This window comes from Schistocerca nitens, chromosome 3, assembly GCF_023898315.1.
Source record: "Schistocerca nitens isolate TAMUIC-IGC-003100 chromosome 3, iqSchNite1.1, whole genome shotgun sequence".
Taxonomy (NCBI): domain Eukaryota; kingdom Metazoa; phylum Arthropoda; class Insecta; order Orthoptera; family Acrididae; genus Schistocerca; species Schistocerca nitens.
In genome coordinates, this window is record NC_064616.1 from 210,759,778 (window position 1) to 210,776,235 (window position 16,458).

The window sequence follows — 16,458 nt, forward strand, 5'->3', positions numbered from 1 at the left end:
TGCATATGACAGCATCTTCTTCCTGTCAGTTAAAGTTCGTGTCTGTAGCACGTCATCTTCGTGGTATAGCAATTTTAATGTCCAGTAGTGTATATTACACAGGTTGTGTTAAAAATTTTGTTGATGCTTAGTATGCTGTGAAGGAAGATGATAAACTGTTCTTTTTCAAGAAGGAACCCATATCTGGAAATTCCTGGTTGGTCATTGTGGACTGTCAGAGTTTGAGAATGGAATGGATATAGTGCTAGGTTATTGCTTTTCCATTTCATTAAGAAACCCAATAATAGTGTCACACCATGCAGCATGCAGTGAATTATGAAAGGGACTCAAAATTTTGACCTCCAGATAAATTTGAGTGTGTACATTGGTGACAATACAGACTGATACATGCGGTCAGATAAATGCATTTAGTATTTGAGTCACGGGATGGATTGGCGTGATAAGGCTTTAATCTGATACCTCAAAATTAGCATACATGATATTCTAATTAGTATCCCACAGAAAACAGTCAAAAAGTGTAAGACTTAATGGTAGCCACAGAACAAGTCCTCCTGTGCCAACTGTCAATTTGTTTATTTGGTGCCTAGATGGTACTTGTTTGCATCCAAGTAAGCTGATATTCCATCATTTTGTCACCAAATTGTATGTATTCATCCGATGGAGTAGGTAGAAGATCTACAAAACTGTGACACACATTCCTATATTCCTATTAGTCTACTTGGCAATTCAATACAGATCAAGGACTCGTTCACAAGTTATCCCACCTCATTTGTGTACACTGCTGATTGCATCCAACTGCTTGCACACATGAGTTTTCATTTGCTCAAGTATATGTTGAAATATTTCACAATGATCTTCGAGTCAATGTGCGTTGCTCATTGGATAGCACCAAAGTCAAGAATTGTGGCTGGAGTGCATAGCACAGTAAATTGCATTGTGGAGACTAATCTTCATGGGTTGCTCTCAGCTACTACTGTCTGCACTTTCTGTAGATGGTATGGATGTAGTTTTTGTTATTAGATGACACTCTACAATTTGCATGACACGAGGCCAGTGCTTCTGCCACATTGTGAGTGGTGGCCAGTTATTATTACAAGGGTGTGCTGAAACCTAATACATCAAAATTTTGTATTCTATTCTCAATATCAGTTGAAGTAGTAAATGTCATGCGTATTACTCGGTCAACTTTTCTGCTTCACTAATGCAATGTGCAACCCTTTGGTGCTGCTAGAGTGCTCCAAAATGTAGCATGTAACATAGTGGTGTGTAACATAACTGTGTTGGTGGATGAGAAACAGCATACTGTAATTAAGTTTCGCTTCAAAGAGTTCTTCCACACAGGGAGCACCCTCTCCTTCAGCATATCAATGCCAGACAATACACAATTACTGTGATATTTGCAACAATCGGACACCATCGATTCACTGTCATCGATCATCGTCTATACAGTCTCAACTTAGCCCCATCTGATATTCATCTTTTTCCAAAACTTAAAGATGATCTTCGAGGACTTTACTTTTATAGCGATGAAGCGGTGCAAGCAAAGATGGGTTTGTGGCTCCATCAACAAGGTCAAACATTCTACAGTGATGGTATAAATAAACCAGTCTTTCATTGTGAGAAATGTGCTTTTGCCAGGGTGACAATGTTGGAAATAAATATGTAGAAATGAGGAATAAAGACGTAGAATAAAACATAAAAATTTGGAGGCATTACTTTCCGGCACAGCCTCATGAAAGCGTTTAATAACTTCCTCCTCAGAGGCAACTGTTAAAACCGGGTTTGGATGGCTAACATACCTTTTGACACCTGGTACCTGACAGAAATGCAGAATAGTTGGTACAGGTTAAAAGTGTGTGCCAGATCAAGGCAAGTGTTCTACCAACTGAGCTACACAAGCATGACTCGTGACCTATCCTCACTGCGTATTGCTTTAAATAGTTGGGAAGGTAGGAGATGAGGTACAGGTGGAAGTATCGGTCTGGCACACAGTTTTAATCTGCCAGGAAGTTTCATATTGGCACACTCTCCACTGCAGCATGATAAATTCATTCTGGTAATCTTGAAAAGTTCTTGGCCGATTTACGTGAAACTTTTACAGAATACTCAAATACATATTCAAATGAACATAGGCTATATATGTTTTTAAACAATAAAGTTCCTGTGAAAATATGTGGTTTCATTTTATTTACTGCAGTTACCTTTTAACTACAAATGGTTCAAATGGCTCTGAGCACTATGGGACTCAACTGCTGTGGTCATAAGTCCCCTAGAACTTAGAACTACTTAAACCTAACTAACCTAAGGACAGCACACAACACCCAGCCATCACGAGGCAGAGAAAAATCCCTGACCCCGCCAGGAATCGAACCCGGGAACCCGGGCGTGGGAAGCGAGAACGCTACCGCACGACCACGAGATGCGGGCTTTTAACTACAATAGCAGGGCATTTAAACATTACACAAAATATTTATCCTGTACATAGTCTTCCTCCTTATATATTTAAATGAAAGTTGTATATACAAGTATGTGCAGTTTTGTTATATTCCTCACAGTCAGTTTTAAAAGAGAACGGTAAAGGTGTAATAGCCTGTCCGGCCAGCCACGCAGTCTAACGCATTGCTTCCCAAGCGCGAAGGTTTGCTGGTCCCCAGCACAAATCCGCCGGATGGGTTAGTGTCGAGGTCTGGTGTGACGGCCAACTTGTGGATCGTTTTTAAGGTGGTTTTCCATTTACCTTGGCAAATGCGGGGTGTTTCCCCTTATTCCGCCTCAAAACTCTGTCTCCACGTATGTGTACACCATAATTACTCTGCCACGCAAACATTTGGGGGTACACTCGTCTCATATGAGATGCTTACCGGGGAGGGGGGGGGGGGGGTAGGGGTAGGTCCACTGGGGGCCGTACAGCACAATAACCCTGGGTTCTGTGTGGGACAGCGGTGTGGGGTGGGTGGGCTGCTGTGGGATTATGAACAACTGAGGGCTATGGTGTGACGAAGCCTCTCCGTCGTTTCTAGGTCCCCGATTTAAATACACAATACAAAAGTGTATTTATGGCTTATCGGCATATGATTAGAATCCTACTACAGAACTGGAACTGTCCAAAACTTTGTAATCCTCCCCATTTGTAGATTAGAAATGTGTGAAATAATGTCATTGACGTCAATAATCTCCAGATGCAGCAGCAAGAGAGATCTGTCATACCCCTTTATACAATTTCTTTGTTCCTTTAATGGGCTTCAGTTCCCAGTCAAAGATTCGTTGGCAATAACAATCAACAAAACTCAAGGTCAGAGTGTGGGGAGGAGAGGAGATGGCCAGAGAATAGTGGAGGAAATGGATATAGAAGGTGGAAGGAGAACATGGATGTAAAGAGGAGGGAGGAGGAGATAGGCAGAGAGAGAGAGAGAGAGAGAGCGAGCAGGAGGAGGTGGAGAAGAGACAGAGAGAGAGAGAGAGAGAGAGAGAGAGAGAGAGAGAGAGAGAGAGAGAGAGGGGGGGGGGGGAGGAGGAGGAGATTAGGACATATATTCTATTCCCACACATAGTTAGCAATTGCAAAACATTTCTGAGTTTGCTAGTATCACTACAAAACATTGATCTGACCATGAATCTTTAAATCGAGCAAGTATCATCATGGATCATGGTAATAGGATTATTATGTATTAAAATCACAGAATTATTTTTATTGAAAAGAAATTGAGCATCTAGAGGGAATTGTGGCACAGTGTGGCTGTATAAAACTTTGCGAACATCAGCTAACAATTTTTGGCCGCATTTGTAGTTTTATGTTCCTGCAAGCAGTGTCCATGTGTTGGTTGGAGTTATAAGTTATGAGACCTATAGACAATCAGCACCATCGGGTACAAAACGTAATAATTGTATTAAAGCATCACAATAGGTCAGTATTCACAGCAGGGCATGTTTTTATGAATTAGTTTGTTGTTCTTTGTTGTTACCTAACACTGAAGCCCATTGATACAGCCTTTCAAAACTGCATGTTAGACATGAGGATTGGTTATTGCAGCTGTGGCTGATTGTTGAACTGCAGTACAACACAAAGATTGCATAATGTGGCACCACTGAGAAACCCAGCGTACACATGGTCACTGCTTGGATAAACATGAAACTGGAGATGCCGCCAAAAATCATCAACTGACAGTTACAGTGCAGTACATAGCCATACTGCACCACTATTCCCTCTGTATGCTTGATTTCCTTTCAGTAAAAATAATTTTGTGATTTTAATATATAATGCTATTACCAAGACAATACTTGCTCAATTTAAAAATTCATAGTGAAATCTGTGTTTTACAGTGATGTAAACCATATGCAAACAGTCAGTGTCAACTTGGCTAAATAGATTTGCTATTTTGCTTTTAATGTTTTGTTACAGCAGAGACTGTACATTAATATGTAATTACCTAATTTCATATTATATGCTATTTTTATTTATCTTTTAAATTGTGACCTTTATCACTGCTGGCCGCAATTTACATCTATTTAAAGCTAAATATTTACTTTTACTTTTGGTATGTGATGCACCAACTTGGGAAATGAGCAGGACGGCTGTGTGTGAGGTACAAGGGGCTACCTATACATTTTAAAGTTACACAGGATGCCTTACATTTGCTTAACAATATTTTGTAAATTTCTTTTGCACTGTTGTTTTAACTATGTACTTGAAGTTTTTCATTATAGGATGTCCTGAGGATGTTACTGTACACCAAAAGAGGTAGTTAACCAGTAGGGGGAGGGAGGGGGAGCAAAACAAAAATGTGACTATAGACTAAAATATATATTATTTCTAAAGTTTATTGGTCACTGCTGCAACTAAGAGTACTTTGGGAATCCGTGAAGTAGTACTGACGGTAGTGTGAAATGTTTCACTCAGAAAACTCTGTGTGTGTGTGTGTGTGTGTGTGTGTGTGTGTGTGTGTGTTGATTTTAGAAACCCTCCAGGTGGAAAATACAGTACTTACCTGCAACTTTCTGATTTCTTAGCCCTCTCCCAATTCCTCTGAAAGTTGAATTGCCTGTTGTATTTCAATCAAAAGGGTAACTTCCCTGCATGTAACCATGCAGCAGCTGTGCCTTTATGAACTTTGCCATGTGCAAACAACATATCAGTTATTTTTGAAACTTGTGAGGCAGAACATGTTATAACACAGTCAAAAACATTAGTACAGTGCTTGACAACATAACATTTATGATAAGGACAGAGCGCTACAAGAAGATACAGTTGCATACACAGAATGGCTGTTAGTTACAATCTCTGTATCCACCTGACACTAATGGGTAGTGGATTGCGTAACTAATTAAGAAAATGAACACAATCTGAGGAAATTTTGATGCCACTGCTCTCAAACTTTGATGTCCCACAGTGCCCAGACTGTGCATTTCCAGACCGGGGGGCCCCCAATTTGAAAAACGGCCAGTTTACCATGCAGTACAGTATAATAAAAATTGTCAATGTTTTCTTTTTTTCCTTCTATTCGCCCTACATAAAACCACTGAACTGGCATGAAGGTAATATTTAGAGTCTTTGATGCAGTTGTGCAGTAGATGATCTGAAAGTACTTAGCAGCTGAGTTTTGACTACTTGTGTGAAAGTAGTTTTGGTGCCAGAGGTGATGTCTCATGTGAGAGTGAAGGTATTAGGAGTTGAGATGTATGTATATGTATAGGTTGTGACAGTTTCAGCTGTAACTGTAAGTTTATATGTATAACCACTTGTACTAATGTTAATAAGTGAAGGGCTTTTAGACTACCCATGTAAGTAGTTACTAATTAATGATGTGCTCTTATTGGTGCTATACAAGAATGCTGAAGATCAGATGGGTAAATCATGTAACAAATGGAACAGTACTGAATCAGATTGGGAGGAGAAGAAATTTATGGCACAACTTGACTGAAAGAAGGGATTGATTGATGGAACACGTTCTAAGGCATCAAGGAATTCTCAGTTTGGTATTTGAGGCAGGGGGGAGAGGGGGGGAGGAGGAGGAGGAGGAGGAGGAGGAGGAGGAGGAGGAGGGGGTTGTTGAGGGCACCAAGGCTTGTTTTCAGTAAGCAGGTTCTGATGGATGTAGGCTGCAGGATTTATGCGGAGGTGAAGAAGGTTGCACAGGCTAGACTAGTGTGGAGAGGTGCATCAAACCATTCTTAAGACTGAAGATCACTAGAACATTGTTTGCTTACTACCTCATGCAACTAAAAGAACTGTAAACAGAAACTGTGTACAACTGGAATAAATCCTTCTTGTTTTCCATGCATAACTGTCGTGCATAGCTATAAGATAAAACCATTTTTCATCAGAAACAAAGTAAAAATATAATATTGAGCATTTATTTGTTGTACTGTTTTACAAACTGATATTCAACATGTAGAGGTACACAGATAAATATTAAAATGTGTTGCAGATACATTGGTTCCTTCTGTTAAACTCGATGAGATTGGAGGTAGTGAATGGTGGGAGGAGAGATGGTGATTGTGGTTGTGGTTGTCGTTGTGTCTGTTAGGGAGAGGGAATACGGAAAATGCTCCTAGCCAATAATAATAATTAATTTTTGCAATGAGCATATTTTAATGAAACATTGACATGGTGTACTCTAAAACCGTCATGTTACAAGTCTGATTATATAAGCTTATTCAATACTGTAAATACAACTTTGAAAACCGTGCACTGAATGTGATCAAATTGTTACTCATCATGGAGGCTGCATTCCTCATAACTCAGAAATTCTTTCAAGTTTAAAGTGCTTACTATGACAAAAAAGTAGGTAAGCTTCAGTTATCCAAAAAGCAATTAGTAATACTGTTTATGAACTTGAAAGTTTATATAACAGTCTAATTTTGAAGTTATTTGTTTCTGTCTAGCAACATGAATACATGTTTCTAATACTTACATAATTCCAAATTTTATAGTTTAAAATTTGTAGCTATACTACGAAATTGTTCACAAAGAAACCACAGAAACAGATAACTGTTGTATGAATTCTGATGTTTTGTGTATTCATGTCTTTGTTTTTGAGTTTAGGTCAGACTTTCTGCTCATACTTGTATTATAATTTTATTGTACTAAGTGTTATATTCTTATTTTCCTGATGGACATCTATGAATTGAGGTATATATTATGAGGACATGTATGTAAAAAAGACATTTGCAATAGTTTTCCATTTGTAAACACAAAATGATGACCAGGACTAGGATTTTTATGACCCAAAAAAATTACTAAATATGCACAAAGAATGCTGTTATGAAAAAAAATTACAAAAATATACACAATAACGTAAAACTATGACCTAACAATAATAAAATGATGTAAAATAAATTTGTAACTCAGTTTATGATAATGGACTATTTATTTAAGAATAAAAAACACATGAGAAGCAAGTTAAAGCTATGGAATTTGATGTTATGGTGTATGCTTTTTATTAATGTTATCAGAACATAGTTAAGGTATGACCTTTTCCCCCCTACATCCTCACTTTTACTTCAATTTATGAGGTCTGAATTGCAGTATACAATGAATACCTTGTGTAAATTTTCAAATAAAAATGATTTCCTATTGTCAGTGAACAAAGCGTTGTACTTCTAGAAAATCATTAGCATCTAAATCTAAATGTTTAAAAGAGAAGTTTTTACCCAGTAAAATCTTTGAAATGGAACACAGTTTATGATTCCTTTCATGGTTCTTTTCCCTATATTCTTTGGTACTTCGTGTTCCACTTTACCAGAACAGCTTCTGATTTATTCACATTTTTGTCACTTGTTCTACCTGCATCACTGGTGGCACTTCTTATTGCTCCAAAGCAGTTATGGTGGTAGGAATAAATCAAACATTTTATTTTATGGATGGAAGTTTGTCTGAAATTTCAACATTATACTTTAATTCTAGTCCAATTGAAGAGGCTTCGCTGCTGTCGATTGATTCAATGATGCTTTTCACAACATTGAATAGTGGCAGTAACAGTGGCAGGTGTTAACCCAGAACCCCCGTGTGGTCAAAATGGGAAACGGTTGGTAAAGAAATGTCTGGAGCTAACAACTTAAATGCTGCAACACATGAAGGGCCTTTCAAAAATACCTTTTTAACACACTCAATAAATTTTTCAACATCACTGAATTTACTACAGATATCTTCTGCAACTCTCCTTCAGGCATCAGCTAAGCAAGTCACATGCACCATTTTACTGTATAATGGTTTTAATGAATTGTCATCTTTCTCCATATAAGTTTCAACATCCATTACAAAGAGTAGTACATCATCATGCTTTATACCTTCAGGCCACATGGTATGCGTAGATCTGTCAAACAATGTACTAATCTTGGAAAAAAAAGTACTTTTTTTTAAATTTTCAGTTTCTGATAAACTTTTCACATGGACTACATTCTTCCAAAGTTTCCACAGTGACATTTGCGATGTATCTCCACATCTGGTTGCAACAGTCGATACCCATATTTTATTATTCACGACCTTTTGTCTGAATTCTTGCATTGTTTTCCAGTAGCTTCTGCTGACATAGTCATTTCTTAATGTGGAAGAATAGGGAATAATTTTTCATGTGCATTTTTCTAAGAATTCATGATATATATTCGATGGTTCAGGTTACTGAAGGGAATGTTAGCACACAGGAAGACTGTACAAAGTTCTTCACATAATGGTGAATAAGATTGGTGGGATTCCCTAAGGAGCATTTGCAGTAGTGTTTTTCCATTTTCAATCTGCTGTACACCAAGTTTGTGTTCTTCTGTTGCCACAGGCTGCTGAACATTAAATGACTTCTCTGCAGTTACTCCTATGTTTACAATACAGAATTTTACCATGAGTCTGAAATACTTTCTCACTGAACTGGGACATGTACTGTTGTAATTTTACTTGAATACTTTGCTTCTTATTACACTTTTTTTCTGAACTAAAGTGCATACACTTCTGACTTCAAGACTGAATAACAAAATGAGACACTTGTCTGCAGTCCAGGGTCTAGAATGTCTTAAGCACCTACCTGTTCATAGAGTAAGGGTAAAGTCCATATTGCAAATTAAAGGAAAATAGGGGAGGAAGGTATATATTTGCCAATTTTCAGGAAACAAATTGAGGTGTCACAGAAGAAAGATATTACATGATTAATTGTTCTTTACTTCTTGAAAGTGTGAAAATATAATTAATATGACCATTTACTTACTGAAGTATGTCCAGCCTTAGAGAAATGGCCATATATCCATAAGTATGACTTCACAAATTATGGTAATTGATTTAGTTTTTTCATAACAATCATTTGTGTGTATTTAAGGAACATGGTGTTCATGCTGAAAATATATGCCCTATTATAAAAATCCTAGCCCTAATGATGACTATGCCATAGTTTTGACTCTTGATTTTATTTATCCATTAAAGGTAGTTCATTTATTGATATTTTTTTCTTTTGAAATTGTGCAAGGTTCTAAATATAATTTTATTAGCTCTTAATTTAGCGTAAATGCTGAAGACAAAAGTTGCAAGTAAATGATTGGAGAGAATTTGAGAGTAGCCTTTTTTATGGTCTCCAGTTGTCAGGTGTTGTAAATGAATGCTTAAGTGTGAAGTTCATAAATGAAGTGCTAATTAAAGTAAATCAGTCAAACATTTGTGATAAATGGTTGCTTACATGAATTTCAATGTCACATCTGTAGCATTTAACGAACGGAGAGTGATGGACGAGTGGTTATGGTGGAAGGATTGGTGGAGACTCAGAGAGTGGATTGTCAGGGATGACAATCTTGTCTACTGTCAAGATGAAGTAGGTGCTTTATTTAAGATATTTGTATTTGCTCTTTGGGTAGTGGGTTTTGGGTATTTGTTTGAAGTTAGTGGTGTAGTGTAATGTAAGCAGAGGTCACACAAACGTTGTACCTGTTCTCCTGTATAATATGCATAAATGTTGCTTATCCAGAAGAACATTTGTGTACATACACCTACTCATTTTATTTTTATTTAGAGTTGTTACCTGTAATGAAACATTTTGTGACTGTATTTTTAAAAACAGTGGACCCCACAAATTGTGTTGAAGTTAGTTTTTTAATAATTTAATTCTATCCACTTGCCTTGGTTGTTGTTTATTCATGTGTATCCCTCTTGATGCTGTTCCTTTCCAATTCATTATTTTTTGTGTTAGTGTTAGATTTTGCCAGAGTATGTTGATATATATGTCATTTAACACAATAAGAGTTGAAATCTTTGAAACTTCCTGGAAAATTAATACTGTGTTCAGACTGGGACACAAACTTTCATTCTTGCTTTTGTGGTCAGTTCTCTTATCACAGCTTCTACTCTGCCAATACCTGTTTTGTGGCTGGACAGTCAGTCGATAAGAGCATTGCTTGCCTGCCAGGGTTCTCAGCTCTTCTTCCCAGTCTGATACATGGTTTTAATCTGACGGGAGTTTCAAAATTTTTCAAAACCACATACACGTAAATTTGGCTGACAAGTGACAGTTTCATCCTGGACATTAAAGTTTATTCTATAGAAGTACACCTTAAGGTAAAATGTAAGTGTTTGAAAACATCTAAATTATTGAAGGTTGTCAGATGAGATTATAAATATGAAGTACAACAATACTATAAGCACTGTCATTTTGTCAGCAGATGACATTTTCTTGGTAACAAGGTTTGTTGGTCAGGCAATTGAAAAGCAACTGGCATCCATATGATATTAAAATGATTTTATTGTTTATTGTCATTATTGGTTTTGTACTCCTAAAGTTTATCTTGAGATAGGTCTTGTGTATGTGTAAATATAGAAGAGATTATCCATCATTTGGTGTGGGTTCTTAGTACCACAGCATCATTGAGACAATCTGGTTTTGCTGCAGACCGTATGGAGTTGTATGGAAAAGAAACATTAAAATATGATGCTGAATCAAGTTTCATTGCACTCTCCTATTTCAGCAACACTGCCCAAAATTTTTAGGCAAAATGTCAAATGAAGCTTCATTTACACACTCAATAAAGCATTGCTATGTTCAAACCAATCCTCAGTTTGAGGACTGCTTCATTTTACATTTTTCCATAGAGCCTAGAAAAAAACTAGGATGAATTCATTGGCACCATACACTAGGTGTGATCAAAGATGGTTTCTTATGCTTATAAGCATCTTAGAAACATCATGAGATTAATGGTAAGTGTTTGAAGTTGGTAGTTGCAGTGGGAAAGACGATTTAAATATCTCAAAATTTCTTTTGTTAGCAACTGTTTCACAAATACTTGATGTTAAATGCTGTGTTAATGGCCTGTCTGATTGCAGACAGGTATTGAAGTCATGTTGTTTCTGTTGAATATTTTGATAGAGATTTTACATTTTTACACAAATGTATTAAAACAGTAACTGTAGAATGTAGAAATATAAATGAGGTAGTTTTGTGCAGTGGGATTTCCATAGAACTATTCTGTATATTTGCTGCTCCTTTTTTGCATAGTTATGAAAAGCAAATTATATGTAATTCTGCTTAGCATATATTTCTGAAGCTGACATGTGCTCACTACCCAACACACCTCCAACTCTGTCTTCGTCTTGTGCCAGCCATTCAACTATCTTTGTTATCCTACCATCTATCTTAGAATGACAGTTACAGCATTCTGCTGCCTTTATCTGCAGGTCCACTTCCTGTTGTCCTGCCATCTATATCACTGAATTACCACTGCTCTGCCTTCCTAATTTCCATTCTTTGTTGGCCTCACCAAATAACATGCTTGCCACATGTTTGATTCCTTGTCTCATCTCCATTATGCATTTTCCTAAGGGATGAGGCAAAAGGGAAAAAAATCAACAAATATGAAAGCATCTTAAAATAAATACAATGTTACGTTGTATCTTATGGAGTGCATATTCCATGTGTTGTACAAGTGCTGCATTGTTTGCATTAAACAGAAGAGTGAGGGATCAGTAGACCAGTAGTTAAAAATTTATTGTTGGTAATGAAAAGATTGTAAGAAATTAAGAAATCATGTTTGTCATTAGTTGATTAAGTAACATTCTTCTGTATCTTCGTAGATTTCATGTAAATACTAACAAAGGAAAAATTCTGTATGAACTGGTGTTCACACACTTACAATGTATAGTGTGTTAAACTAAAATATGAAGAACTCCCAAATTGAGAAGGAAGAAAAAACACTTATAAATGGTGTCAGTATTTTTATTAGTATTCATTGGTTTATCTTTGTTGTTAAAGAAAAAGAGCAAAAATGAAAATAGGTATCAGAAAAGTTGCTTATATAAGAATGTATTCTTTATCTGAACAAGACTTTACCACTCATATAGACTGTAAATTGGCACAATAATTATAACACAGCATTCATATTCTATTATCTTTGCCTGATTATTGTCGATTTGGATTTGTTATTTCATATAAACACTTTGGGCAAATTTCAGAATGAATTTTTCAACATAACTGTTTTTGTTATCATACTCCAGATTTGCCCATCTTAGCAGCTAGTTTCCAGTGTTGGTTATACTCACAGGTATTTAAGACTGAAATAAAACTAGAAAGGATATATAAATAGGGTGTTAAAAAAAGTATTTCATAGTTTGAGAGATGGTAGTGTGAACCAAAACAAGGAAAAGAGAATATATAGACTAAGAGCTTTGAGCACTTTTACAATAGAACAAATGTGTTTAATAGGTGTGAAGATGAAAAATGCTCTTATCTATTAAGGTGTGCATTTTAAAACCCTGTTTACTGGACATTTGTCATGTTTTGGCCCATAATACCACCTCTCAACATTGTGACAGATGGTACTGCAAGACGGCTTATGATTTCAGTAATCATCAGAGAGAGGTTTTAGATGTCTTGGCTGATGAGTAGGAGCCAGTGGGGAAGTTTTCATGTACTGAAAGGGGTTCGGGGGGGGGGGGGGGATATTCACAGGCTGGAAGACTAGTAGTTGTATACAGTGCACTTTGGGTGATAGAATATATAGCAAGTTTAAATTAATCTGTGGGAATAGTGTCCAGTCACATTAAGGTGACCACTTTCCAACAATCCTGAATAACCACAAAGAGTTAGTGAGGTTCTGGAAGGTACCGACAGGGATGTGGAGCCATGCCGATTCCAGTGCCTTTGCCAGCTTTTTCAGTTGAGAACCTAAGGCGTGAGCAGCCCGATCGAGGTGGTCCCACAGATTCTTGATTGGGTTTAAATCCAGAGAGTTTAGTGGACAGGGAAATATGATAAACCGATCCTACTATGTCTGTACACTGCAAGCTGTGTGACATGTTGCATTGTCCTGCTGGTAGGTTCATGGTACTGAGGGGGGGGGCTGCATTTTGGGGTAAACATGGTTTCCAGTGATAGATGGGTACTTCTGTTGATCGATTGTGCCTTCCAGAATCAAGAAAACATTCCACAAACCATAATGCTCCCTGCTCTGGCCTGGATCCTTCCGACGATTGTTGTTGGGTGATTGCTTTTAGTTGGTTCACCTCATACACTCCAATGGCCATCAATCCAATGGAGCATAAAATTTGATTCATCTGAAAAGGCCATCTGTCACCACTCAGTGGACATTCAGTTGCAATATTGACATGCAAATTCCAGCCTTCATTGCTGATGAATAGCAGTCAGCATGGGTGCGTGAACCGGGCACCTGTTACGTAGGCACGTACACGGCAATGTTCCTCGGACGGTTGTTGAGGAGACACTGTTGGTAGCCTCTCGGTTCATCTAGGCAGACAGTCGGTCAACAGTTGCACGTCTATTCACATGTACACATCTCCATAGCTGTCATTCTATCCTGCCATCGGTGGCTCATGGTGTACCTCAGTTGCCTCAGCTCCGGTTTTGGATAGAGCCATTTTGCCATGCACAGTTTAATTTTAACCGTGCAGCAGGCAAACTGTTTACAAACTTAGCCATTTCACAAATGCTTCCACCCTTGGCCCTAAAGCCAATGATCATGCCCTTTTGGACATCAGATATATTGCTCCTTTTCTGCATTATACACTCCTGGAAATGGAAAAAAGAACACATTGACACCGGTGTGTCAGACCCACCATACTTGCTCCGGACACTGCGAGAGGGCTGTACAAGCAATGATCACACGCACGGCACAGCGGACACACCAGGAACCGCGGTGTTGGCCGTCGAATGGCACTAGCTGCGCAGCATTTGTGCCACGCCGCCGTCAGTGTCAGCCAGTTTGCCGTGGCATACGGAGCTCCATCGCAGTTTTTAACACTGGTAGCATGCCGCGACAGCGTGGACGTGAACCGTATGTGCAGTTGACGGACTTTGAGCGAGGGCATATAGTGGGCATGCGGGAGGCCGGGTGGACGTACCGCCAAATTGCTCAACACGTGGGGCGTGAGGTCTCCACAGTACATCGATGTTGTCGCAAGTGGTCGGCGGAAGGTGCACGTGCCCGTCGACCTGGGACCGGACCGCAGCGACGCACGGATGCACGCCAAGACCGTAGGATCCTACGCAGTGCCGTAGGGGACCGCACCGCCACTTCCCAGCAAATTAGGGACACTGTTGCTCCTGGGGTATCGGCGAGGACCATTCGCAACCGTCTCCATGAAGCTGGGCTACGGTCCCGCACACCGTTAGGCCGTCTTCCGCTCACGCCCCAACATCGTGCAGCCCGCCTCCAGTGGTGTCGCGACAGGCGTGAATGGAGGGACGAATGGAGACGTGTCGTCTTCAGCGATGAGAGTCGCTTCTGCCTTGGTGCCAATGATGGTCGTATGCGTGTTTGGCGCCGTGCAGGTGAGTGCCACAATCAGGACTGCATACGACCGAGGCACACAGGGCCAACACCCGGCATCATGGTGTGGGGAGCGATCTCCTACACTGGCCGTACACCACTGGTGATCGTCGAGGGGACACTGAATAGTGCACGGTACATCCAAACCGTCATCGAACCCATCGTTCTACCAGTCCTAGACCGGCAAGGGAACTTGCTGTTCCAACAGGACAATGCACGTCCGCATGTATTCCGTGCCACCCAACGTGCTCTAGAAGGTGTAAGTCAACTACCCTGGCCAGCAAGATCTCCGGATCTGTCCCCCATTGAGCATGTTTGGGACTGGATGAAGCATCGTCTCACGCGGTCTGCACGTCCAGCACGAACGCTGGTCCAACTGAGGCGCCAGGTGGAAATGGCATGGCAAGCCGTTCCACAGGACTACATCCAGCATCTCTACGATCGTCTCCATGGGAGAATAGCAGCCTGCATTGCTGCAAAAGGTGGATATACACTGTACTAGTGCCGACATTGTGCATGCTCTGTTGCCTGTGTCTATGTGCCTGTGGTTCTGTCAGTGTGATCATGTTATGTATCTGACCCCAGGAATGTGTCAATAAAGTTTCCCCTTCCTGGGACAATGAATTCACGGTGTTCTTATTTCAATTTTCAGGAGTGTAGCAACTACTGCACTGTTTTCCATGTTCTCCTTTCATGCTTTATATACCTTCAATGCTAATGCTGCCCCCTGCCATCTGTGGCTGATTATTGCATATTGATGTCGAACATAGGCAGTAGTCACACTAGTGTGAGTTAAGGTGTCATGGACTACACAGAATAGAATGTTACAGAAGTTAACTCGTGTGATAGGCAGAAATGCTTGCAGTTGAAATGCAATCAATCTTGTGTTATGTCATGAAACACTTGTTTAAAATTACAGGTTATCAGACTATAATTTAAGGAAAATGTTGTTTTGTGTGATGTAATTACATATTTGTGGTTGAACATTCACAAACATACTTTTCCTGAATATTTAATTTTTATCAATAGTTTTGATGCTGCATCAGAGTTAATTTTTTCTTTGTCAAATTATGTTGTTCATGCAGTAGGTTGTACAGGAACTGTCAAATTTAATGATAAATTTCTATGCCTGTATTTTTGTTGTTAGGCCCTGTTATGTCTTACAGATTTCCGTCATCTACAGATTTCATATTTCAGAGACATGTTAGGCAAAGAGCTGGTTTGTGTTTTGTATTTGCCATAATAGTTGGAATTCCTTAAATAATTATTTGTTTGTAAAAGATAAAACTGGTAATGATGAAACTTAAGTGGAACCTATATTTTACTCACTATATTCTGTGGGCACGACATTGTGGTGAAGACAAAACTCCCTGCTATATCCACCCTCAGAGGTAATAGTCACGCGGCATTGCGTGAGAGCTTCTTCAGAGATAGTAAAAAATGGAGGGGGACCGTGAAAAGTTGAGATTTGAGTCATATATGTGGTATGCTTAGATTCCACAATGATGAAAATCATATATTCCTATGTGAGAAATTCCCCACTGGCTCCTACCCATCACCCAAGACGTCTAAAACCTCTCTCTGATGGTTACTGAAATCAGAAGCTGTCTTGCAGTACCATCTATCACAATGTTGAAAAGTGGTATTCAGTTTCTTCTGGGTGAGCACCACAGCTTCAATAAACTTAAGCAAAAGACATCATCCCACTGGAAT

At 39.1% G+C, this 16,458-nt stretch overlaps 1 protein-coding gene across 8 annotated transcripts in view; it reads left to right on the forward strand.

The window, feature by feature from the left end:
- Positions 1–16,458, forward strand: part of LOC126248162 (inositol hexakisphosphate and diphosphoinositol-pentakisphosphate kinase) — a 585,218-nt gene that overhangs the window by 199,325 nt on the left and 369,435 nt on the right. Inside the window, exon 2 of one of the 8 annotated variants that reach the window (XM_049948912.1) lies at positions 9,679–9,785. The exons of the other annotated variants lie outside the window; for them this stretch is intronic. Within the exon in view, the coding sequence (XP_049804869.1) occupies positions 9,699–9,785 (87 nt within the window). The 5' untranslated portion in view covers positions 9,679–9,698. The remainder of the gene's footprint in view (positions 1–9,678; positions 9,786–16,458) is intronic. 8 annotated transcript variants of the gene reach the window in all.